The sequence below is a fragment of the Schistocerca serialis genome, chromosome 8, assembly GCF_023864345.2.
Source record: "Schistocerca serialis cubense isolate TAMUIC-IGC-003099 chromosome 8, iqSchSeri2.2, whole genome shotgun sequence".
In the NCBI taxonomy this organism is placed as follows: Eukaryota; Metazoa; Arthropoda; class Insecta; order Orthoptera; family Acrididae; genus Schistocerca; species Schistocerca serialis.
Genome location: NC_064645.1, coordinates 241294544 through 241319689, shown reverse-complemented (window position 1 = coordinate 241319689; position 25146 = coordinate 241294544). Strand labels below are relative to the sequence as shown.

The 25146-nt window shown below is 41.7% G+C and overlaps 1 protein-coding gene across 3 annotated transcripts in view; it reads right to left on the bottom strand.

Moving 5' to 3' along the window:
* LOC126416597 (inositol oxygenase-like) overlaps window positions 1-23377 on the bottom strand; it is a 35715-nt gene extending 12338 nt beyond the window's left edge. The window contains exons 1-4 of one of the 3 annotated variants that reach the window (XM_050084350.1): window positions 23246-23377; window positions 12238-12577; window positions 10495-10666; window positions 10211-10419 (exon numbers count right to left, since the gene is read on the bottom strand). In XM_050084350.1, the coding sequence (XP_049940307.1) occupies window positions 10211-10419; window positions 10495-10528 (243 nt within the window). In that variant the 5' untranslated portion in view covers window positions 10529-10666; window positions 12238-12577; window positions 23246-23377. The remainder of the gene's footprint in view (window positions 1-10210; window positions 10420-10494; window positions 10667-12237; window positions 12578-23245) is intronic. The other 2 variants (XM_050084349.1, XM_050084352.1) reach the window with 2 other exon arrangements.
* Between the last annotated feature and the right edge of the window lie 1769 nt (window positions 23378-25146).

The following is a 25146-nucleotide window of genomic DNA, read 5'->3' as shown; positions in this document are numbered from 1 at the left end:
AATTTGACAATGTAACAATATTAAATTAGTAGTTCTTAAATCACAGCTACAAGAACTCAAAATGCAAAAATTATTTAGAGGTAAAGCCATCTCAAAGTGACGAATAGTAAAAAAAGTTTATCAACTCGTGTAGATTAGCTAGATGTGAAGTAGAGTCGGGATAGATGATTTTCACCATTAGATGTGGTCTCAAACGCCAAACTAGTATCTGGCGGTCACAAGTGTGCACTAAACAGCCAATAAGAAGGATCTGGTAAATTAAGCTACTATTAAACAAGATCAGGTGTTCAATAAAAAGAACGCCAACAATGGAAATGGCAGAAAAGGGAGAAGAGAACCAAAAAAGAAGCAAAAAAAGATACAAATATTCTGATAACTCTTTGATAATTGACATTTAACAACTGATGTCACTTTTTTTAATTAGTTAAAAAGTTGAAGCTAAGTAAGTGTATCAGTTGGAATCTCTTGGGATAATCGTGATAGATATGAAAAATGTTATTGTATATAACTCATTTTAAAAAATGTGTACACAAGGTGGGATGCATACAACAACATCTGGTTACCTTTCATTACGTCCCTAAAATATACCATTTAAATATCCTGGAAGAGCTTGAAATTTTTGCTAATTCGAACAATACCCTAATCAGTCATGAAATGAACAAGACAATATCAGATACAAAGCCTTTTTCGAAGTATCTTGTGATATGTTACATTGAGAGTCAGCTACTAGTTTGCTACTTGTGGATCGCATCTGAAAGCGGATTAGGTAGATTAGATGTACTTTTCGTTCCAGGAGATCCTCCAGGATGTAGAAATATACGAATATGCAACAAATATTACAAAGAAAAACAAGTCTGCTAATGTACCTTCCACAGATACCAAGTGAAATGGTGCTCGTGGATGTGAAATAATTCAAAGAAATCTCAAGCATATTTTCATTGAAACAGTAATAAATAACTTGTCATTTAAATACAAATGTTCAACAGACTGAGGTGCACATGATAACTCTTAGGCTATATGTAGCCATGCTTCATCAAACAGAAAAATCATTGCACAACACTTATTTGTACGCAAGTCCGATTGCACTACTACTCGCATTGCTTAATGTTATATGTAACATAATGTATCAGTTGATTCTGCATAGAAATCCATCAATGGAGAAGAAACTGAGTTTATTCATATTTAAAACAGAGATGCATTTAGGCACTTCAGCAGTTCTGTAGATCTCTCCTCCCAGAATTTATTATGAAGTTCTAACTCCAACAATTTAACATTGCCAGCCTCTTTTGTTTGTCATCATATTTTAGGCATTTGCTGGCGGGAAACGTCTTACAAGTTGCAAGCATGTAGTGCGCTATTTTCAAAGTTTTCTGATAAATAATCGTCTAAAAACCATTTACTAATGTCCAGTAACCGATATTTCTAAGATTATACTTGATTCACTATTTATTGCAATGTTTGTGTCATCTGAAAAAAAATTTTGGCATCTGGCAGTGTTGCAGATGAAAGGTCACTAACAAACATAAAAAAGGAAGAACCCTAAGACAGGGCCTTGTCAGATGCCACATATAATTAATTGCAAATTGATGATGACTCATAGCTTAATACATATCACTTTCCTAATGATACCCTTTGTTTCTTGTGAAAGGTGTTGGATTTAGACCATTGGCAGCATTTCTTATTGCCCCATAATATTCTAATTTACTTGAAAAGATATTTTGATTCATACTAATGGCTTTGTCATACGACAAAATACACTCCTGGAAATGGAAAAAAGAACACATTGACACCGGTGTGTCAGACCCACCATACTTGCTCCGGACACTGCGAGAGGGCTGTACAAGCAATGATCACACGCACGGCACAGCGGACACACCAGGAACCGCGGTGTTGGCCGTCGAATGGCGCTAGCTGCGCAGCATTTGTGCACCGCCGCCGTCAGTGTCAGCCAGTTTGCCGTGGCATACGGAGCTCCATCGCAGTCTTTAACACTGGTAGCATGCCGCGACAGCGTGGACGTGAACCGTATGTGCAGTTGACGGACTTTGAGCGAGGGCGTATAGTGGGCATGCGGGAGGCCGGGTGGACGTACCGCCGAATTGCTCAACACGTGGGGCGTGAGGTCTCCACAGTACATCGATGTTGTCGCCAGTGGTCGGCGGAAGGTGCACGTGCCCGTCGACCTGGGACCGGACCGCAGCGACGCACGGATGCACGCCAAGACCGTAGGATCCTACGCAGTGCCGTAGGGGACCGCACCGCCACTTCCCAGCAAATTAGGGACACTGTTGCTCCTGGGGTATCGGCGAGGACCATTCGCAACCGTCTCCATGAAGCTGGGCTACGGTCCCGCACACCGTTAGGCCGTCTGCCGCTCACGCCCCAACATCGTGCAGCCCGCCTCCAGTGGTGTCGCGACAGGTGTGAATGGAGGGACGAATGGAGACGTGTCGTCTTCAGCGATGAGAGTCGCTTCTGCCTTGGTGCCAATGATGGTCGTATGCGTGTTTGGCGCCGTGCAGGTGAGCGCCACAATCAGGACTGCATACGACCGAGGCACACAGGGCCAACACCCGGCATCATGGTGTGGGGAGCGATCTCCTACACTGGCCGTACACCACTGGTGATCGTCGAGGGGACACTGAATAGTGCACGGTACATCCAAACCGTCATCGAACCCATCGTTCTACCATTCCTAGACCAGCAAGGGAACTTGCTGTTCCAACAGGACAATGCACGTCCGCATATATCCCGTGCCACCCAACGTGCTCTAGAAGGTGTAAGTCAACTACCCTGGCCAGCAAGATCTCCGGATCTGTCCCCCATTGAGCATGTTTGGGACTGGATGAAGCGTCGTCTCACGCGGTCTGCACGTCCAGCACGAACGCTGGTCCAACTGAGGCGCCAGGTGGAAATGGCATGGCAAGCCGTTCCACAGGACTACATCCAGCATCTCTACGATCGTCTCCATGGGAGAATAGCAGCCTGCATTGCTGCGAAAGGTGGATATACACTGTACTAGTGCCGACATTGTGCATGCTCTGTTGCCTGTGTCTATGTGCCTGTGGTTCTGTCAGTGTGATCATGTGATGTATCTGACCCCAGGAATGTGTCAATAAAGTTTCCCCTTCCTGGGACAATGAATTCACGGTGTTCTTATTTCAATTTCCAGGAGTGTATACCAGTAGCCTGTAATTTACTGCCTGATGAATGAAGTACATTCTCACTGTATGTGTAGGCAGTCTTCTCAATATCAGAATTCTTTTGAAACATGAATTGTGACTTTGGCAATATATTATTTGTTGTCAGATTGATAAGAAACTAATTTTATATTATCACTCATAAAATGTTTGAGAATGCTAGTAAACGTAAAACTGGATGGAAATGGCATTACCTCTCCTTTCTGAAAGCTTTAACTTTAATATATATCAACCACTTAGGAAATGTTCCACAGATGAATGACTCATTACAAAGATAACTTAATATGTTACTTAACTCAGAATCACACTCTTTAATTCACTTTGTTTGTGTTTTATTTAATTACTAGAATTCTTAATTTTAAAGATTTTATGATGGATATTTCTTCTACTGGTGTAATGAGTGTCATATTCATGTTTCTGAAATTAATTGTATTGAGTGGTCTGAGACATTCCTGTGGTAGTGTTTACTGAACCTGACAGTCCCATATCTGTATTTTCAGTAACAGCTAAGAAATGCTTTTTAAAAAGTTTCTCAACGCTGCACACAACTGGTGCCAATGTATCATTTACTCTTAATACTACCTGCTCCTCTTCATATCTCATCCTAGAACTCTGTTCTTTATTACATCACATATTGTCTTTACTTTGTTATCTGATGTGATTATCTTTTCCTCATAATGCATTTGCTTTTATATCTGTATTACTATCTTTCTGACAGAAACAGTTTCCGATTCCTTGAGCAATTAATGGCCGTTTGTTGACTTTGGCATAATCTGGGTTAGTTTTGAAGGATAACAGTATTCAAACAATGTAAAGACTTTATTAATAGAAATGTTGTACTTTTCATACCATGACCAGTGCATACATGACTCCATTTCATGTCTTTGAGGAGTAACCCAAAAAATTAATTTTTGGCTTATTGACTACTCGCTTGAATTTATATTTAGTAGATTTTATATCCTGTTCACTATTAAGATTTAACAAAAGTAACTGCATGTCATAGTCTGAGAGAGCATTGACTGCTGGTTTTATAATATAATTGTGTTCATTATACCTTTCTATAAATAGATTATCACTGGGTGTTTGTGAGAAATTAGCTACCCTAGATTGGGAATTAGAATTGAATGATATTTTTCCTGAATGTAAGAAATTCTTATTGAATTTTTTTAGACAATCTATGTTAAAATCACCAGCAACCACTATTTCTTTGATGTTTTTGGTGTCACATAGGCCAGAAGAGCTTCAGGGTGATCTATAAACAGATTGAGGATATCAGCAGGTGCTTAGTATATAGTTACTCCTATGGAGGATTTACTATGAAATTCTGGTTCTGTTGGACATGTTTCCATACACTGCTCTAGGCAAAATTCATGAATCTCTATGTTCTTAAATTTATGGAAATTACTGATGAATGTGGCTAGAACTTCCTGCATTTCTGTTCTGTGAAAGTGAGATGCGAACCTAAATCTTATAACAATTAACACTGGTCACATGACGTTCAGAGTGGCAAATATGCTACTACTACTGCAAGTCTAGCTTCTCTACACAGGTATTTAAGATATTTTCACTAGCATTTACGTTGAGATGTCTTTCTCACACAGTCAGTATTCTTAATCTTATAACTGCGGTTTGAGGATTACCTATTTTACAGTATTATGTAATCAAATGTAGCCTTCAGTTCCAAAAATCAGAGAGCAGATATTTTAGCATTGTGGGGGCTTCTTGGGGCTGCTTGAGTTGACGAGTTATTATGTACTGAATTCAGGTGTGCAAGGCTGATAATAAAGTTAATTTGGTTTATGATTTAATAACCTAATATTTTACTAGTTCCTTTTGTTTTAAACAGTTCATGTTATGATGACTTGGTACTAAGTTGAAACCAGTAACGACACCTTTAGTCTTACATTACGTTGAAATATATGATAAAAAGTGGGACTGGATATATTGCCTTGGATACTGTGTTCTTTATCATTCTGAAGTCAGACCAAATGGACGGCCCGATGGGTCAACGTTTCTCCTCCGCTCTTCCCAGATTCCTCACCAACTTGCCTCGGACTTTCACTGATTCCATAACATCATCTTTTTTTGGCAAATCGTACGTCCTCCTTCCCAGAGGGTTGAAATTCACTGACTTTAAAGACCAAAACTATGTTATACATCTGAATCAGACATCTGCCTATTTATTTCTAGCTGGAGTCCATAGTATAATGTTTGTCTTTACTACACATTTACATGGTCGACTGTATAACACTTAATACAAGTATTCCATCGAAAAGACCATCGCGCTGCTTTAGGTTTCCTGTAGCTGACACAGATGTCATTGCCTCCTATCTCCCATAAACCCTATCTTTCTCCTCCTGTCCAAGCTACCCACTCCTCCCTCCATCCCTCATTACCGCCCCCCAAACCAGTCACACGCCTCTCTGTTACGTTCTTCATATACTCCTGCACTATTGTTCAGTCCCTAGAGAGGCATCGAACTATGACACCATGTTAAATATTTATCTTCTGGTAAACCTTCCGGGATGTAAGGTCGAGGTCCATGAAACTCTTCAGCTCCTAACGTTTCGTCCAGAGCTGCGCTGGACATCTTCAGAGGGGTGTTTCTCCTCCGGTGAGTCTTGCCGACTGACGGGTCGGACGTCTGAGAGCGACTTATATATCGTAGAAAGTGGGCGTGACCAGAGTTACACGTGATATGCAGAGATAATCTTTGTCAGAGATAAAACTTAACTATCGATCGTAATCTCGTCACGGATAAAACTGTCTAGCAATTCTGTAGTGCTACTGTCCAAATATCACTAAGTTTCATGGTCTCTTCTTTCTGATTAAAATTATCCCTATGTTTATATATTTCAATTGCTTCTCTACAAAGCTGGGGGTAATAGTTCGTCGTCGTAGATAAAATTTTTGTTTCGGAAAACTTCACTGACTGCTCTTTTCAGACATTGTCTTACTTCCAGTCATTTCCAGTGGAATAATGAATTTTATGAACAACTTAATGGCGTAGCAATGGGTAACCGACTGGGTCCTGCAGTAGCTAATTTCTACATGGAGAAATTCGAACAGTCAGCCTTGGAAAAAGCAGATAAGAAACCATCTCGCTGGTATCGGTATGTAGACGATACATTTGTGGTCTGGCCACACAGTAGAGAAGCCTTAGGCGAATATTTTGATTACATTAATAATATAAATCCAAGAATCCAGTTTACCATGGAGAGAGAAAATGATAACAAAATACCGTTATTGGATGTTTTAGTTATGAGACAGACGGATGGAAGATTGAAACAACAGATTTTTAGAAAAATAACATACACAAAAACTCTAACCACCATCCAAAACAAAAGAGAGGTGTGATTACAAGTCTCGTTAACAGATTCAGACGGATTTGCACGCTGGAGTATCTAGACGACGAATTAAAACATTTGAAGCACGCTTTTGAGAAAAATGGCTACTCAAAGAAAGAAGTAAGCAGAATTCTGCACCCAAACAACAAAAAGCTTAAGGACAAGTCCGAAAAACGATGGAAGAATACAGTCTCTCTCCCTTTTATAAAGAAAGTAACGGATCAGATTGGAAAGATTTTAAGTAAACATGATATTAGACCTGTTTTTAGACCAACGAAGAAAATTTGTCATGTTCTTCGGTCTGTGAAAGATAAACGCGCTCCTCTATCTGCCAGTGGCGTATATAAAATTCTGTGTACATGTGGTAAAGTTTATGTTGGAACAACAAAAAGAAGCGTAAATACACAATTAAAAGAACACAGAAGTCTTTGCCGATTAAGAAAAACAGATAAATCGGCTGTAGCAGAACACGCTTTTCAGCTAAGAAATCATCAAGTGAATTTTTCCGAAACATAAATTTTATCTACGACGACGAACTATTACCCACGGCTTTCTAGAGAAGCAATTGAAATATATAAACATAGGGATAATTTTAATCGGAAAGAAGAGACCATGAAACTTATTGATATTTGGACAGTAGCACTACAGAATTGCTAGACAGTTTTATCCGCGACGAGATTACGATCGATAGTTAAGTTTTATCTCTGACAAAGATTATCTCTGCATATCACGTGTAACTCTGGTCACGCCCACTTTCTACGATATATAAGTCGCTCTCAGACGTCCGACCCGTCAGTCGGCAAGACTCACCGGAGGAGAAACACCCCTCTGAAGATGTCCAGCGCAGCTCTGGACGAAACGTTAGGAGCTGACGAGTTTCATGGATCACGACCTTACATCCCGGAAGGTTTACCAGAGGATATGTCATCCGGTCATGAAAGCTTTCATACATGTTAAATATTACCGAATAATAAAGAGTAATAGGCATGAACTACTATAGTTATAACTTTTACTTTCTTATCCTTGTAGATACATAAAGTTGACAAAAGTCATTGGACTGCAAGATGTACATATGAAGATGGCAGTTGTATCGCGTATACAAGGTATAAAATGGCACTCCACTGGTGGAACTGTCCTTACCACTCAGGTGATTCATGTGAAAAGGTTTCCGTTGTGATTGTAGCCGCCCGACGGAATTAACAGATTTTGAATGCGGACTGGTAGTAGGAGCTAGACACATGGAACATTCCATTTCGAAATCTCTGGGGAATTCAATATTCCGAGATCCACAGTGTCAAGAGTGTGCCGCGAATACCAAGTTCCGGGCATTACCTCTCACCTGAGACAACGCAATGGCCGACGGCCTTCACTTAACTACCGACAGCAGCAGCGTTTGCGTAGAGTGGTCAGTGCTAACAGACAAGCAGCACAGTGTGAAATAATCACAGAAATCAGAATGAGACGTACGACATACTTGTCAGGGCAGTGCGGCGAAAGTCGTCGTTAATGGGCTGTGGCAGACGACGACCGACGCGAATGCCTTTGCTGACAGCACGACTTCGCCTGCAGCACGTCTCCTGACTCGAGACCATATCAGTTTGACCGAAACGACTCTAAAATCGTGGCCTGATCATATGAGTCCTGATTTCAATTGGTTAGAGCTGATGGTACGTTTCGAATACTGTACAGACCCGACGAGGCCATGGACCCAATTTATCAACAAGGCACTGTGCAAGCTGGTGGTGACTCCATAATAATGTGGGCCGTGTTTACATGGAATGGACTGGGTCTTCTGGTCCAACTGAACTGATCACTGACTGCAACTGTTTATGTTCGGTTACTTGGAGATCATTTGCATCAATTGAAAGATTTCATGTCGCCAAATAAGGATGGAATTTTCATGGATCACAATGCTCCATGTCACAGGGCCACAATTGTTCGGCGAAGACAATTGTGGACAGTTCTATTGAATGGTTTGGCCATCCAGATTGTCCGATGTGAATTCGAGACAACATTTATGGGACATAATCGAGAGGTCAGTTCGTACATAAAATCCTACACCGACAACACTTTCGTAATTGTGGACGGCTATAGAGAGAGTATGGATATATATTTCTGCAGGGGACTTCAAACGACTTGTTGAGTAAATGCCATGCCGAGTTGTTGAACTACGCCGGGCAAAAGGAGGTCAGACACTATATTAGAAGGTATCCCATGACTTTTGTCGCCTCAGCCTATTACATCATGTAGTGTCCATGTATCTTCATGATTAACGTGATGATTTCTCAAATTTTTTTAATGCTTTATTTTTAATGTGCGACGGAATGTAACACAAAATGATCGCTTATGCTTTGCCGTCTCACGATGCTTTCTTTAGAGCTTGAAGTGTGTATTTTTTTACCAAGGTCTAATACTTACCAGACTTCCATGCAGTTTTCTCTTTTGCTTAATAGTTGGCCTTCCTAGACCGTGCCGTATTTCATTTGATGAAATATTCACATTTGTATTTGAGGCCAAGAAGACTATATTTCATTGCATCTTTCAGTTTCTGTTAGTACACATTACATCGTCTGGTCTCATCAACAAATAAAATCTTTTTCCCGAACGGATGGTAAAATTCTAATGCAGTCAAAAGTAATTAACTGCGAGTATTTATACAAAACACACAGTAATACCTATATAGAGTGCATCAAAAATACCTGAATGAACTTTAGCATTAGAAGTCCTCACTCAAAAATAGAGAAAACGTGTTGTTTGAATATATTTATTGAAATTTTTTCAGTATTGTGCAATAATATATTATGTGCTTGGAATTGTCGGATTGTAGTCATATTTCTTAATGTCATCAAACTCAGAGAAAATCTCTTTTTGCTTCTACACGCACACGGAAGTACATATTAATGAGCTGTTACAAATCACAAATGCTGTTACAGATATCACAAGTTGCTGTGGCGTGATATCAAACCACCTTTGCAATGGAACGTTCATTGCGTAAAGTAATTCCTTTTAACTATTCCCAAGATACTTAAATCACGTGAACGTCCATGCTATGAAACTCCTCTTCCCCTCTCTATCAGACTGTCATGATAGAAATCAGGCAAGGAACGTGGATCAGTGTAACTAAACTGTGCTAGGGTCCAGTGGTGCATACACGTCCCACTGCTTGGGGTACATTAGTTAGAAGTTTGGAAAAATTCATCGTCAGGTTAACTTCCATCGGTCACATCGTATCAAATGTTAATTGAGCTATAAATTTTAACTGAAGTATTTACCGACACATTTTTACCTAACATTTTTCCTTTCTTTTAGTATGAGGACTTCGTTTCTCAGAGATCGACTCAATGATTTTAATACAGTTTGTTTTAGCATAATTCCCAACATTTCTTCTGGCATTAATAGGCTTAAGAGGGTAAAGGAAGCATGAAAAGCATGCAGAATCGTTTTCCATCAATGTAGACAGACACTGCACAAAGTGTAATGGATTTAGATCTACATCAAATCAGGCAGTCTTAAAAATCATATAGAGCTGAAGTGAACTTGTCGCGCGAAAAAATCAACGCAGTAAAAGAATGGGGAAAATATGCCTGTGAAACTCTTAAACAGATGTTGACAAATGAAAAATGAGCAACAGGTAGCGAGGTCTGCTGGCCTCGAATACTTCACCTTTCCCATATCGTGCAGTAGACCAGTGAGTTGAAACCATTCACAGTCTGGATGGTCCTGGCGGATGCGTTCTGCCGTCTGAAAAGCGTGCAGCATATTCGGGAAGTCGACGTCCGGGTCACTCTGATCGAGCATCGTGCTCAGTGTCTCCAGAGCTTCCATGATAGTTGCTTGAAGCTTGTCGAACTTCAGCCACCTCTCATGTTGTTCTGAAAGGAAGTATAGATGTAACTGGGCAATGACACGAACTAGTGAAGGTGCTGTGAAGAATAGGCAGAGCTTACCCAAGACGAATTCCACCGTCTGATGCTTATGCATGCTGTCATAGTGCAAGCGAACCCTCTCCTTAATGGGATCATTTACATCGATGGTGAAATCCCTGAAAAGGGCAATCGGTTTTCCTGCATGTATAGGCTCTGGCCTAAGTATCTCCGTCGGGTCTATCAGAGAACCTGACTGTAAAACATGAAATATCACATTAATAACTGACAATGGAAAAATTTTGGTGATACGTGTATGACAAACAACTACAGTTAGAAGTTTGACACAGAAACATATCTTGTTCCCTTTCTCTCCTTTCTGTTAGGAGAAGCATAGTGTACGAGCACTCTTCATAAGGGCGAGTAATGATGAAGAGCTGAAAGGAAAAAAATCAAGATGAAAATTTTTTATTAGCATTTACCACGTTTATGATTAGCACTTGTTCCATAAATGATCCGATAAGTCCGAATGTATGTATCCATCGCTGTAGTTCTGGATCGTAGACAAAATAATTTCCAATAGGCGGCTTATTACTGATCGATGAGCATTCCCCAGTTTTTGAACAATTTTCAGCTTACTTACTTCCAAAACCACTGATTCTCACATTGCTATTTCGGACATATTTGAATCTCTGTGTAGTTTACCAAAATCATTCGATATCGTTTTGACTCATCGTTTTACTTCTTTTGCAGTCGATTCAGTCGTTTTCTACAACTGCTCTAAGTATAAAAGCTCGTCCATCTTTTCTATGAGATTACTGGAATTTGTACAAGTTTCTTTTCATTGTGTGGCCATGCGCTAGTTCTGCCTTATTATACAATTCAGTCTTTTCCCTTTTTGTTCTTTTACCTCATTATCCACCTACTGTAATGACTACCCTTTCGCTCAATGGCAGTATCTTCCGTTATCTTGGATACATATTCAGAACATAGGAGTAGCAGAAAACTAATTCATAACCATTATTTTATGTTATGTTACTTTCGTACCTTTTGAACCTATGAAATCATTCAAACTGAAGTCGTTTCAGTCTAATATTGTCCCTTCATCGTCATTAATATCTACTTCGATTAGTTCTAGTAACGTTCCAGATACTACTTAATGAAAAGAAATGTTAACAAGACTGGAACGGCACATTTATTTAAATGGCTGCCCACGCTAACGAAAATCACAATGAACCAGAAATATCGGCTCGAGTAATGTTAACTGCCTTTCTAAATCTATGTGACGCGAAGATACTTGACACTTTTCACTCAAAATTACCAGTTTTTTTTCCGAACATCAGTTACAACACTGGTCAAAGCTACTTACTGCCATTTTTCTAAATGAAAAGCACCAAACGCATATCATGCTCTGCCTTACTTTCGCAAAGGCAAACATTCTGTTTGCATACATTATGTTTTCGAGGCACACAGTTCCTACGACACCTTGACTAGAACGGCTCTGAATAGTAAACATAATGTTTACTATACGAGGCGCCATCTAAGTACATAACTATTTCAGTGATGAGAGGGGCTTTTGTACTATACTCCGTTACTTACCTCTACAGTTCTTGAAAATTGAAAAACGACTTTACGTGTGTTATGAAATAAACGTAAATGATAAACCAAAATAATGCTGAGAGATGAAGACTTGTGTACTGATTCAATCCAAGAAATATCAGTAGACAGACCGCATTCAGAAAAACTGAGGAGGTATATCCGCTATGCGACATAGCAACTACATTACATTAGACAGTAGAGGAAAGGCATGCTGAATGCGGACTATACCAGTTTGCGTAGAGCAGATGTGACGTCGACGCTGGATATTCACCATGACTTTGGCGGCAGACATGGAGACTCGGGGAGCACCTGTGACTAGGTCTGGAGCGGGCGGTCTCCGCTAAGATTCCCAAAACCTGCGAGGCACCCTTTTACCGTATGTACAACCGGAAGCGCGCCGTCGCCGCTTGGCCCGTTGCCGTCAAGTCCACTGAGATCGGCCGAACGTCGGCCTCGTGATAACCCTTTAGCCACAACCTCTGGGATGATGCACTGCCGCGGTAGGCGCTTCCGATGCCGCTTCGGAGCCCCACAGACTCGATCGGAATATCCTTCGCCACTGTGAAACCTGTGGATGTACAGACACAAACTTACTGTATTGCCTCGGAGGCGGATTCAGTATAAATTACAGAAAAATATTTATATTTGGTTCTATTTTCCTTTATTCAGATTCATTTATCTCTGTTATCTACTGGCAAGTTGGACAGTGCTAAGGAAATACAGAAATACATGGACGCACTTTTGACTTGGTGTAATGAACGACTGTTATTTATACACACACATCAAAAAAAATTTGCTTCAACTCGGTTCCGAGAGCTCCGGAACTTGTACAGAAAATTGGAATAGAGATCGACATAATCATCATTTCCGCCCTTTTTATTGTTCATGAAAACCACATATTGCATGGTGCACCACCATACAGCGAGGCCTACAGAGGTGGTGGACCAGATTGCTGTACACACCGGTACCTCTAATACCCAGTAGTATGGCCTCGTGCACTGATGCATTCCTGTATTCGTCGCAGCATACTATCCACAAGTTCAACAAAGCACTGTTGGTCCAGATTGTCCCACTACTCAATGGCGATACGGCGTAGATCCCTTAGAGTGATTGCCCACATCTCGTGGTCGTGCGGTAGCGTTCTCGCTTCCCACGCCCGGGTTCCCGGGTTCGATTCCCGGCGGGGTCAGGGATTTTCTCTGCCTCGTGATGGCTGGGTGTTGTGTGATGTCCTTAGGTTAGTTAGGTTTAAGTAGTTCTAAGTTCTAGGGGACTGATGACCATAGATGTTAAGTCCCATAGTGCTCAGAGCCATTTGACCCTTAGAGTGATTGGTGGGTAACATCGTCCATAAACAACCCTTTTCAATGTATCCCACGCATGTTCGATAGGGTTCATGTCTGGAGAACACGCTGGCCGCTCTAGTCGAGCAATGTCGTTATCCAGAAGCACGTCACTCACAAGATGTGCGGGATGGGGTCGTGAATTGTCGTCCATGAGACAAATGCCCCGCCAATGTGCGCCCAATATGGTTGCACTACCGGTCGGAGGATGGCTTTTCACTTATCGTACAGCCGTTGCGGCGCGTTCCACGACCAACAGCGGCGTACGTCGGCCCTACATAATACCACCCCAAAACATCTGAGAACCTCATCCTTGCTGCATTTGCTGGATAATGCGTCTAAGGTGTTCAGCCTGACCGGGTTGCCTCCAAACACGTCTCCGACAATTGTCTTGTTGAAGGTATATGCCACACCCGCGGTGAAGAGAACGTGATGCCAATCCTGAGCGGTCCTTTCGGCATGTTGTTGGCTCCATCTGCCCCGCGCTGCATTGTGACGTGGTTTCAAAGATGTATCTCGTCATGGACGTCAGGAGTGAAGTTGCGCATCATGCAGTCTATTGCGCACAGTTTGAGTCGTAATACGACGTCCTGTGGCTGGACGAAAAGCATTATTCGACATGGTGGGTTTGCTGTAAGGTTTCCTCCGAGCCATAACCTGTAGGTTGCGGTCATCCATTGTAGTAGTAGCCCTCAAGCGGCCTGAGCGAGGCTTGTCATCGACAGTCCCTGTCTCTTTGTATCTCCTCCATGTCCGAACAACATCTTTTTGGTTCACTCCGAGATGCCTGAACACTTCTATTGTTGAGAGCCCTCCCTGACACATAGTAACAATACGGACGCGATCGAACAGCGGTATTGACCATCTAAGAATGGTTGAACTACAGACAACACGAGCCGTTTACGTCGTTCCTGGCGGAATTTCGAACTGATCGACTGTCTGATCCCTTCCGTCTAATAGTCGCTGCTCATGCATGGTTGTTAACATCTTTGGGTGGGTTTAGTGACCTATCTGAACAGTCAAAGGGATTGTGTCTGTGATACAGTATCCACAGTCAAAGTCTATCTTCAGGAGTTCTAGGAAACGGGGTGATGCAAAACCTTTTTTGATGTGTGTATACGAATAAATCAAAGATAACACCCGCAACTGGAATTAGGAAGCTGACAGTATCCAAAAGTGATAGTTAAAATACGGAGCTCAGCAAGTCGTTTAAATACATTGGTGCTCCAGACTTATGGACGAAAGTAACTTTTGCATGATGTCTCACTGCGAAGTAACGTAGCTCCATGAAACTTTAGCCATACGTCGAAAGAACTGCTTCAGTATAGTACAGAAAGTAACTGAAGGAAAGTACGCAGTGAGACGAACAGAAATGACAATTGTATTCAAATGAAATAATTATGCTGAAATAACCACGATTTTGGATGGTCCTTTTGATATTACAAAAGGCGGGACGTGGCAAGTGACCTTAATAAATGGCAATCCAAACCCTGCCACACATTTGGCGAGGAGTTATCGTGGCAAGGTGTTCCATTCCTCTACCCGCGCGGCTGACAATTTCTGGATGGTCGTGGGTGTATGTGGACGGGTGCAGTACGTCTCACCAGCGCATCCAACGTCGTCGATGGGATTTAAGTCGGGGGTAACGGCCAGGTCTGTCCATTCGGAGAACATCCTCTTGTACCAAGAGCACATAGGCCTGTGCGATTTAAGGCAGTAGCGCATTATCATCCTTGAAAATGAAGTCTGGGACGAATGCATCCCTGAGAAAATACACGTGATAAGGAGTACAGTTCTACAGTAACATTTACCAGTGAGTGTACCGTGTTCAGAGATGTGGAAGTAAGTACGCCCATGCAACACAATCCCTCCCCACACCATATCACATGGACACCAAAAGATCACGTCGACACTGTTGCTGCGATGCAATAGGTGTTCTCATGTTTCTCTATACGAGAATATATCAAGCATTGTCTTTGAATAACAGTGTCATTTCTGTTCGTCTCATTGGGTATTTCAGTTACAGCTTAGGAATGACCGGTTGCAAATAACTGTTTGGTACACTGAACTAAGTTTCGACACCTCTAAGGATGCCTTCATCAGCATCAGTCTGATGTTGTTCCTAGCAAGTTAGACGTGCCAAAGGAAGGAACGTAATTAATTTTAATTATTGACTTGAGCATATCTGGTCTAAACTTGACCATTGCCCGCTTGCAAGTTAGCTTTACGGTTTCTTAAAATTTCGTTCGTATGATGACATCCTTACAGGTGTCGAAACCTAGGAACAGTTGTTTTCAACCGGCTGGCTGTGTGATTTCTACTTGAAACTGAGAGACAGCCATGTTAAAACTTTATTTCAGTTAGATTCCACACTATTCGGTAGCAGTTCTCTGCATTTATGGTCTACAATCCATCAAGCTATTTGTTATTCGGCAGTGACACATCATTCGGAAGCTACTTTCGTCCCTACGTTTTGCACACGAGTGTATTTAGGGGCTATATTAATCAGCAACATAATTAAAAAGATAACGTCAGAGGACACAGTGACCATTTTTAATATAATGAAGAACTACAGTTGAGAAGCTTTGACACTCTAATGTCGAGACAGCAACCCCTCTGCCAACTCAAACTCGAACTCATTCTGAAAATCAAACCAGTGGACTGTCACCAACATCGAAGTCCTACAAAAAGAGCACATCGATAGTACTAATATCGCTATTGGTAACCATTACTGGTTATGATTCGGACTATACTATGTGATAAAAAATATCCGGTCACCCCCGAAAACATACGTTTTTCATATTAGCTGCATTGTGCTGCCACCTACTGCCAGGTACTCCATATCACCGATCTCAGTAGTCATTGGACAACGAGAGAGGGGCGCACCTCGGAACTCAGGGATTTCGAACGTGGTCAAATGATTGTGTGTCACTTGTGTCAAACGTCTGTACGCGAGATTTCCACACTCCTAAACATCGTTAGGTCCACTGTTTTCTATGTGATACTGAAGTGGAAACGTGAAGGGACACGTAGAGCAGAAAGCGTACAGGCCGACCTCGTCTGTTGACTGACAGAGAGGGTCGTCATGTATAACAGACAGATATCTATCCAGACCATCACACAGGAACTCCAAACGATCCGCTGCAAGTACTATGACAGTTAGGCGGGAGGTGAGAAAACTTGGATTTCATGGTCGAGTGAGTGCTCACAAGCCGCACATCACGCCGGTATATGCTAAACGACGCCTCGCTAGGTGTGAGGAGCGTAAACACTGGACGATTGAACAGTAAAAAAAACATTGTGTGGAATGACGAATCACGGTACACAATGTGGCGATCCGATGGCAGTCTATGGGTGTAGCGAATGCCCGGTGAATGTCATCTGCCTGCGTGTGTAGTGCGAACAGTAAAATTCGGAGGCGGCGGTGTTATTGTGTGGTCGTGTTTTTGATGGAGGGGGCTTGCACCTCTTGTTTTGCGTGGCACTATCACAGCACATGCCTGCATCGATGTTTTAAGCACCTCCTTGCTTCCCACTGTTGAAGAGCAGTTGGGGGATGGCGATTGCATCTTTCAACACGATCGAGCACCTATTCATAATACACGGCCCGTGGCGAAGTGGTTACGTGGCAATAACATCCCTGTAATGGACTAGCCTGCACAGAGTCCTGACCTGAATCCTACAGAACACCTTTGGGATGTTTTGGAACGCCGACTTCGTGCCAGGCCTCACCGACCGACATCGATACCTCTTCTCAGTGCAGCACCCCGTGAAGAATGGGTTGCCATTTCCCATGAAACCTTCCAGCACCTGATGGAACGTTTGCCTGTGAGAGTGGAAGCTGTCATCAAGGCTGAGGGTGTGCCAACACCATATTGAATTCGAGCATTACCAATGGAGGTCGCCACGAACTTGTACGTCATTTTCATCCCGGTGTCCGGATACTTTTGATCACATAATGTATTTGGCGTTCCTCGTCAGCGGTGAAGTGTGCATTGTTTCTAGGCTGTATCGAGCTCAGTAATTAAAAGTACGAATTTAAACACATAATAAATATTACGAATATTATTCCAGACACATGAGAAACGGTTATGAATGCAGACATAATACTATACCTAGAGCATACTACCGCAGGTAAGTAACGACTGCCGATAGATTTGCGTCGTCTCGACCATGCCTATTCAGAGATCACTAAACACGCCACCTCCCAAAAATCGACCCTTTAAAGAATCGAACTAGCATTTAGTTAACAGCTTCAAACGGTTGATTACGTTACCAGTGCGTTAATGCGTTAAATATTTGGCACCAAGCATGTACGAGAGAAAAAACATCAGAAAGTGTTTATGCTTTGTTGGTAGTCTCTGAGTCTCAACTACTTACTGAATATAGTCAGGGTGATACGGCTGCCATGAGTCACGCTGCCTCGAGACACATAAACAGCTTCTAACTGTAGCATTTGTTTTACTGCGTAAAATCTTTAATATGAGATTATACCTCATAATTTGTAGATTATGACAGCATTTTGAATTAATTATTCGGTTAATAATTATATGAAACAAGCTGAGTACCCGGCTTTGCCTTGGCATCTATTTATTCCCCTCTTCTTTTAGTTCATCTCGTCCTACCCTCTCTGTGTCCTTAGTATCGTCCTCTTTCTCCATACACCTCCACTTCCCTCCTTCTTCCATCTCTTTCTTCCCCTCTCTATCCATCTCCTCCTATCCCCTGTCTTTGCCAACATCTACCTTTTTCTCTCTTTGTCCAACTCTTCCTCCCCATATCTCTATCCATCTCTCCTCTCTCTTCATCCATCTCCTTCTCCCTTTCTCTATCCTTCTCCTCCTACCTCCTCTATCTGACCATCTCCTCCTTCTTCTTCTCTCTGTCTGTCACATTCTCACCCCTCTCTTTGTCCATCTCGTGCTCTCCCTTTCTCTATGATCTCCTCGTCCACCTCTCTGTCCATATTCTCCTCTTTCCTTTCTTTGTCCATCATGTCCTTCATTCCTCTCTCTCTGTTCCTCCTCTTTCCTTTCTCTGCCCATCTGTTCTTCTCCCTTCTGTTCATATCCTCATCTGCCTTCTAAGTCCATTTCTTGCTTCCCCTCTCTCTGTCCTTCTTTTCCTCACCCCTCTGTCTGTCCATCTTCTGTACCAACTTGGTTGAAATCGATCCAGCGGTGTACGAGGAGATGTGCAACACAAAAAAAAAAAAAAAAAAAAAAGGTTCAAATGGCTCTGAGCACTATGGGACTTAACTACTGTGGTCATCAGTCCCCTAGAACTTAGAACTACTTAAACCTAACTAACCTAAGGACATCACACACATCCATGCCCGAGGCAGGATGCGAACCTCGACCGTAGCAGTCGCGCGGTTCCGGACTATGTGCAACACACATACTTACATACGCACCTATATACATTTTTATAATATGTATAAAATACAAAATAGAAAATAATGGTTTTCACCCTAAAAGCTGCTAGGCAGGCAACGTTCAACTCGGACCCTGCACCATGAACCTTGTTACCTTTTTCCTAATATAGATAATCATCATATTTCAGATTCTGACTTCACAACATAAAATAAATGCACACAGGAGAAATTGAACAATGCCCGGAAACGTGTAACATCCAAAGATGAGATTTATCTGCAGTCAAAAATGTCTTAACGGGTACCAAAGTAGTCGCTGTATTCCTTCAGAAATGCTGAAAATGATGTCTCTACGTATATTTTATCTGGTTTAACACTTCTTTAAAATCGTACATGATTTGGAACCTGTATTTCTCGAGCATTACTGTATTTTTGTAAAACACAAAGCCACGTGTACGAATAGCTGGTTTGCTTTAAAAGAAGTTCAGTCTCAATGATAGCTCGGACACTGTGGCGAGGTCAAATTCTCCGCAATTTATATTTCCAACTGGGTGTACGGTGGGAGAGATCCTCTATGGTGCATGTTAAACGTGGAAAGTAAGAAGTGTATGCTATGAACTGATCTATGAGAGTTCCAGCGGCTCAGTGGTAATAGTGATACCACACGAAAGACAAGAGTGCGAATTTTCGTATAGGTTTTATTTTACTTGCAATTATGGTTTCCTTACACGAATGAAATACGATATCTAATACGAGCTATAAAAAGCTCTACACTTATTTGACGCTGCCAGGCTTAATATGCAAAGAATGAAACTATCAAGAGTGATTATGTCCTATAGGAAAACTGCTTGAGTAGTAACAGTGATGGATTAGTTTTCTCACTCCACTTGTGTTGTTCGTGCTGTTGCTACCACGGCTGCTGGAATAAGCTGTACGTATAATGCGCAGATATACAGTGAGAGCTGACATATTTGCTGACCCTCTCGCTTCATCGCGTCACATAGGATCTTATAAACATGTTCAACTCATACACGATTGTGAATACAATCGGCATTTTCGTGTTGCAGTTTATTAGTATTATAATTAACATATTTATTAGTTAAAAATACCCCTTATTTAAAAACAAAATACATACGTCATGAAGGTGCAATACTTGCAAAATCTTCAGATGACCATTTAGGACACTGTCCTTTCATGAGCACTTGCTGTTGACAGTCAGGGAAATAATCCCCAAACTCCTTTAAGTAACTCAGCATTAAAACCGAGAGAGAAAATGGTTCAAATGGCTCTGAGCACTATGGGACTCAACTGCTGTGGTCATAAGTCCCCTAGAACTTAGAACTACTTAAACCTAACTAACCTAAAGACAGCACACAACACCCAGCCATCACGAGGCAGAGAAAATCCCTGACCCCGCCGGGAATCGAACCCGGGAACCCGGGCGTGGGAAGCGAGAACGCTACCGCACGACCACGAGATGCGGGCTAAAAACCGAGAGAGACGAGCCTTTTTAATCTGTATTCTTTTGCTTAAATTCCTTTATTTCTTTTTCCTTAACTTCTAGTTATTTACACTAAGGCATATTGTCGCATTTACAACATTGTCTTCATAATTAATGTTTTCTCTACTAACAGTTTCGTCGTTATTTGGTAATATACTTCCGTGTAAAATCGCTTCTACTTGTTTACAGGAGCTTCGTTTCTGTGCTCGAATTTTTCGATATTACACTCATTACTATCACCAAAATTAACTCTGAATGATGGAAGATACGAGAGTTGGAAAAGCGTCATTTTCCAGCTAGCCTCTTGAAGGAAGTTTCAACAGTTCACTTTTTCAGATCCCTTTCATAACACTAACCAGAAAAAATATACTGAGTACACACAGGCGTTAACAACTCTAAATGAATCTGCATGTTTATAAGAATTTATCCACTTTTGTTTCGTCTCATTGTCTCTGAAAATAAGTAAAACTTAATTTCAAATGTTTTCGTTGTCTGCAATGGTTAGTCCCCCAGTACACTGATAACTGTAAAGCAAATGGCTCAAATGGCTCTGAGCACTATGGGACTTAACTTCTGAGGTCATCAGTCCCATAGAACTTAGATCTACTTAAACCTAACTAACCTAAGGACATCACACACATCCATGACCGAGGCAGGATTCGAACCTGGACCGTAGCGGTCACACGGTTCCAGACTGTAGCGCCTAGAACCGCTCGGTCACAACGGCCGGCAACTGTAAAGCAACTCAGTACCTAATCGTTAGTCACTGATAATAAATACTAATGTCAACGATCGTGTCATCACTCAGAACGCAGTGACATCACAACTGTTACCGTGGTGGTGGGCGTCTGAGTGTTTGTTGGATCGGCTGTGACGTAATCACCGCAGCTTGCAACTGCGCACATTCACCATAATACCTACTGTAAATTCTAGTACCAGAAGTTGCTACACTGTTTCATATATGAAACCATTTATTGTTTTCTTGCTACTGTTTCAGCGACTCTGAATTGCACATCATCTTCGTGTATAAACCAGTGCAAGGAATTTCATGACTCTGCGACAAAGAATATACATCATTTCTCTCATTGCTCTGTCTCCCACGCTATCCCACGAATTTTCTTCAGAATGTTTTCGAAGAAGTGCCACCGCACCACAATGGACAATTTATCTCTCAACAGTGCGAGAAAAATACGTTTTTCAGTTAAAACAGTCTCTATGGGCTTAATTAAACATTCAATTGCTGTTCAAACCTGGAATACCAAAACACGAAGATGGAACGTAGGATACTGATCAGATGATGCTTCCACGGAAGTGCTAAAGTAAATTTCGATACAACGGTAAAAACAAACGAACGTATTAGTGCAGCGAAATTGCAACAACGTCTCTATAACATACATTATTTGTTCCTTTACATATACCCGATAGCGAAAGTATCATATCTAACAATATTTAGAGCCGCGCGGGATTAGCCGAGCGGTCTGCGGCGTTGTAGTCATGGACTGTGCGGCTAGTCCTGGCGGAGGTTCGAGTCCTCCCCAGGGCATGGGTGTGTGTGTTTGTCCTTTGGATAATTTAAGTTAAGTAGTGTGTAAGCTTAGGGACTGATGACCTTAGCAGTTAAGTCCCACGAGATTTCACACACATTTGAACATTTTTGAATACCTTGAGATCAGAACTTTTTCGAAGCGTAACTTCCACTGTATGTTATACTCAGAGATATTTTGTTGGCGTCTTTCCTTCACCTTCAAAAACGCCGGCCGAAGTGGCCGTGCGGTTAAAGGCGGTGCAGTCTGGAACCGCAAGACCGCTACGGTCGCAGGTTCGAATCCTGCCTCGGGCATGGATGTTTGTTATGTCCTTAGGTTAGTTAGGTTTAACTAGTTCTAAGTTCTAGGGGACTAATGACCTCAGCAGTTGAGTCCCATAGTGCTCAGAGCCAGAGCCTTCAAAAACAGTTACTGAAGACAGTACAAGTGTTACTCTAGTGTGAACACTTAAGGTGGAAATACGAAGATACGCTCTTGATGAACGGTATTCGAAGAGATAATGGAGAAATCAACTTAAGTGCTTCTCATAACTTGAAATTATCTCGCTGAAGGCAATAATGTTAGCGAACAGCAGTAGTTGCAGCAACACCACACGAATATTCTGCGAGACATGGCATGCTGTGCATTCGCTGCGTCTCAATTTTACATAAAAAGAAACTGCTTTAAACGGACGTATCGAAGAAGGACTGCCACGCGCGTATCCCGTTACGCTTATGTGCTTTTCTTAACGTATTCAGTCTGACGTGCTAATACACGAATCCTATCTATCATTTTCTCTTCACAGTGTAGAGTGGTGTGTGCCTTACTACCACGCTGACTACTGTAAGCGAATTATTACCCGTTAGTAGATACACAAAAAATTACATCCGACTTTCTAAAAAGAATAAAGTTAACCATCGTCCTTGTGCACGTGGCACACATTCTCGCTACACGTGGCTTGCTCCCACTACCTCTCATATGTCGTAGAAAAAAATTTGTGTCATAATATTGTCTTCACACGTTTTATGACTGTCTTCACTGAAAACCGCAATTGTACTCAGTATTCACTGTTTTTGGCTAGCTATCTTCCGGGCAGAGCTTAAGTCATACCTTGCGTTTCATAACTCATGTCATTCATCCTGGTCGTTATTAGTCTCACGTAAATACTACAAACAGAAGAAGCGCGAATTGTTCCAACGGAAAGTCGGTGTTTCTGGTAACAAGTCTAGAGTGGTAATGACAGTGAGATACACTGCAGTTCATGCGACTGAAGTCATCTCCATGCCTTTCAATAATTTTCGCTGATCTACATCTGCAACATCGAGAATATTAAATCATCTAGGCCCCACAATGGAATATGCGTTCATTTCATGGGTCATTCAACAATCATTTAATTTTTACTGAATTATTTTCACTGTCGTACTTTGTGAACGAACGAAAAGAGAGTATTCCAGCAATGGTAAAATCAATTACAGTAAACTTTCCGGAAACAAACCTTTAAGTATCCAACTTCACCACCAAAGCTATAGTAGCGTCTGCTTTAGTGCTAAACACTCTGTCACGAAGTCAAGCAGCTAACTGAAGGCTAATCAGCTTACAAAGCGACCGTTGGCCAGCGCCGGGCGACCGTGGGGTCATCTATGTCATGGATAAACTGTATCGCAAAAAAATATGTATCTTACGACACTCGTAGCAACTATGGTGAAGCTTCTCCATCTGAAATTATAGGTGGCACTTTTTCCAACGTTCAGAAACGCAGTATCTGTTCGCCCTGAACTACGCTTATCATCTTCATGTACCTCCTTGTGAGACGATATTAACTGTTTACTTAAGTAACAGAGTATAATACAGATGACCGTCTCGTCACTGAAATGATTTTGTTCTTGGATGACGCCTAGTATAGTTCACATTTGTCCGCAGCTCGTGGTCGTGCGGTAGCGTTCTCGCTTCCCACGCCCGGGTTCCCGGGATCGATTCCCGGCGGGGTCAGGGATTTTCTCTGCCTCGTGATGACTGGGTGTTGTGTGCTGTCCTGAGGTTAGTTAGGTTTAAGTAGTTCTAAGTTCTAGGGGACTGATGACCATAGATGTTAAGTCCCATAGTGCTCAGAACCATTTGAACCAAGTTCACATTACGTTTCCTGTCCGTAATCGTGTCGTAGGAACTGTGTGTATCCCAAACATAATGTATGCGAACAGAATGTAAGCCCCTACACAAGTAAGCCAGAACATCAGATGTGGTTGATGCTTTTCATTCATAAAAATGACAGTCTGTTACGGTCACTCGCTTGTGAATACGCTTCAAGAAATCAACTTTAGGTTCTCATATCAGTCGAAATTAAAAGTATTTTGAACAAATTCCTAGTTAAGAGAATTGAATTGGACTTCAGAAGTAGTTTGAAAAACAACTTAAAGATCCCTCAGTGTGCGGCCGCACCCATGTTTCCGCTGCTTTCGCACGTCAATGGTCGACATTAGACTCCCGTTGGAGATAGGTATACTATATATCCGTTTGTCGAGTTGGGAGCCTTGTTAGGGAAACGCTTGCCGATGCTCATACGTTTTCCCTTGTATATCTTCGGTTTTTCATCGATGTTTTGCTTGTAAACTCGTCTGCAGTTACCTACATTCTGTTATGGTTTATCCAGAAGAAGGAATTAAGGTGATGTAGAAGCTATGAAGAAAGCGTTTGGGCTATCTTCATTCGTGAACCTTCTACAGATGACAATCCACAGCACAGTTTTTGTGGTCGTAATGTAGACTCATGCTGTGGATAAAGGAAAACACTTGAAACTGGTGAAGTTTGCGTTCACCATTACTCCCTGCCATCTGCAATGTCAGAAGCAGTTAAGCCTACATACGGGGACCTAAGTGGCAGGAAACTATTGTCATGATATTTGCATGTGAAGAGACAAATTTTGAATGAATGTTTCAACCATTTTATAAGGGACCGCCTGCCAAAAACAGTCTCTGCTTGACGCAAAACTTTGAGATAATGTGTGTTAGAGAATGTAATTTGTTTCACTATGGGTCAGTTAGCATGCATAAAGTCCTAGAGTTGTTAGGAATATTTTCTGGGTTCAACAGGAGACCATCACGGGTGACAACTGATTCCATGAGAGTGGCTGTTCTGCAAAGTGAGTCATTGAGAAGACGGAATAACAATGGAAAAAAGTAAAAGTAGGAAAGAAGATGAATAAAATGTAAATCAAGACGATTATGCAGTTGGAATGTGTTAGGAACAACAGAGATGAGTCACAGACCAAATACAGTTTAGAATTTAGGACACTATTTGGAGGGAACTCGGCTACAGACATTAACGTACTATAAACAGAAAGAAACATACATGCTGATCAAATTTAAAAAATAGCCATAATTTTGATTGTCAGATTAGATA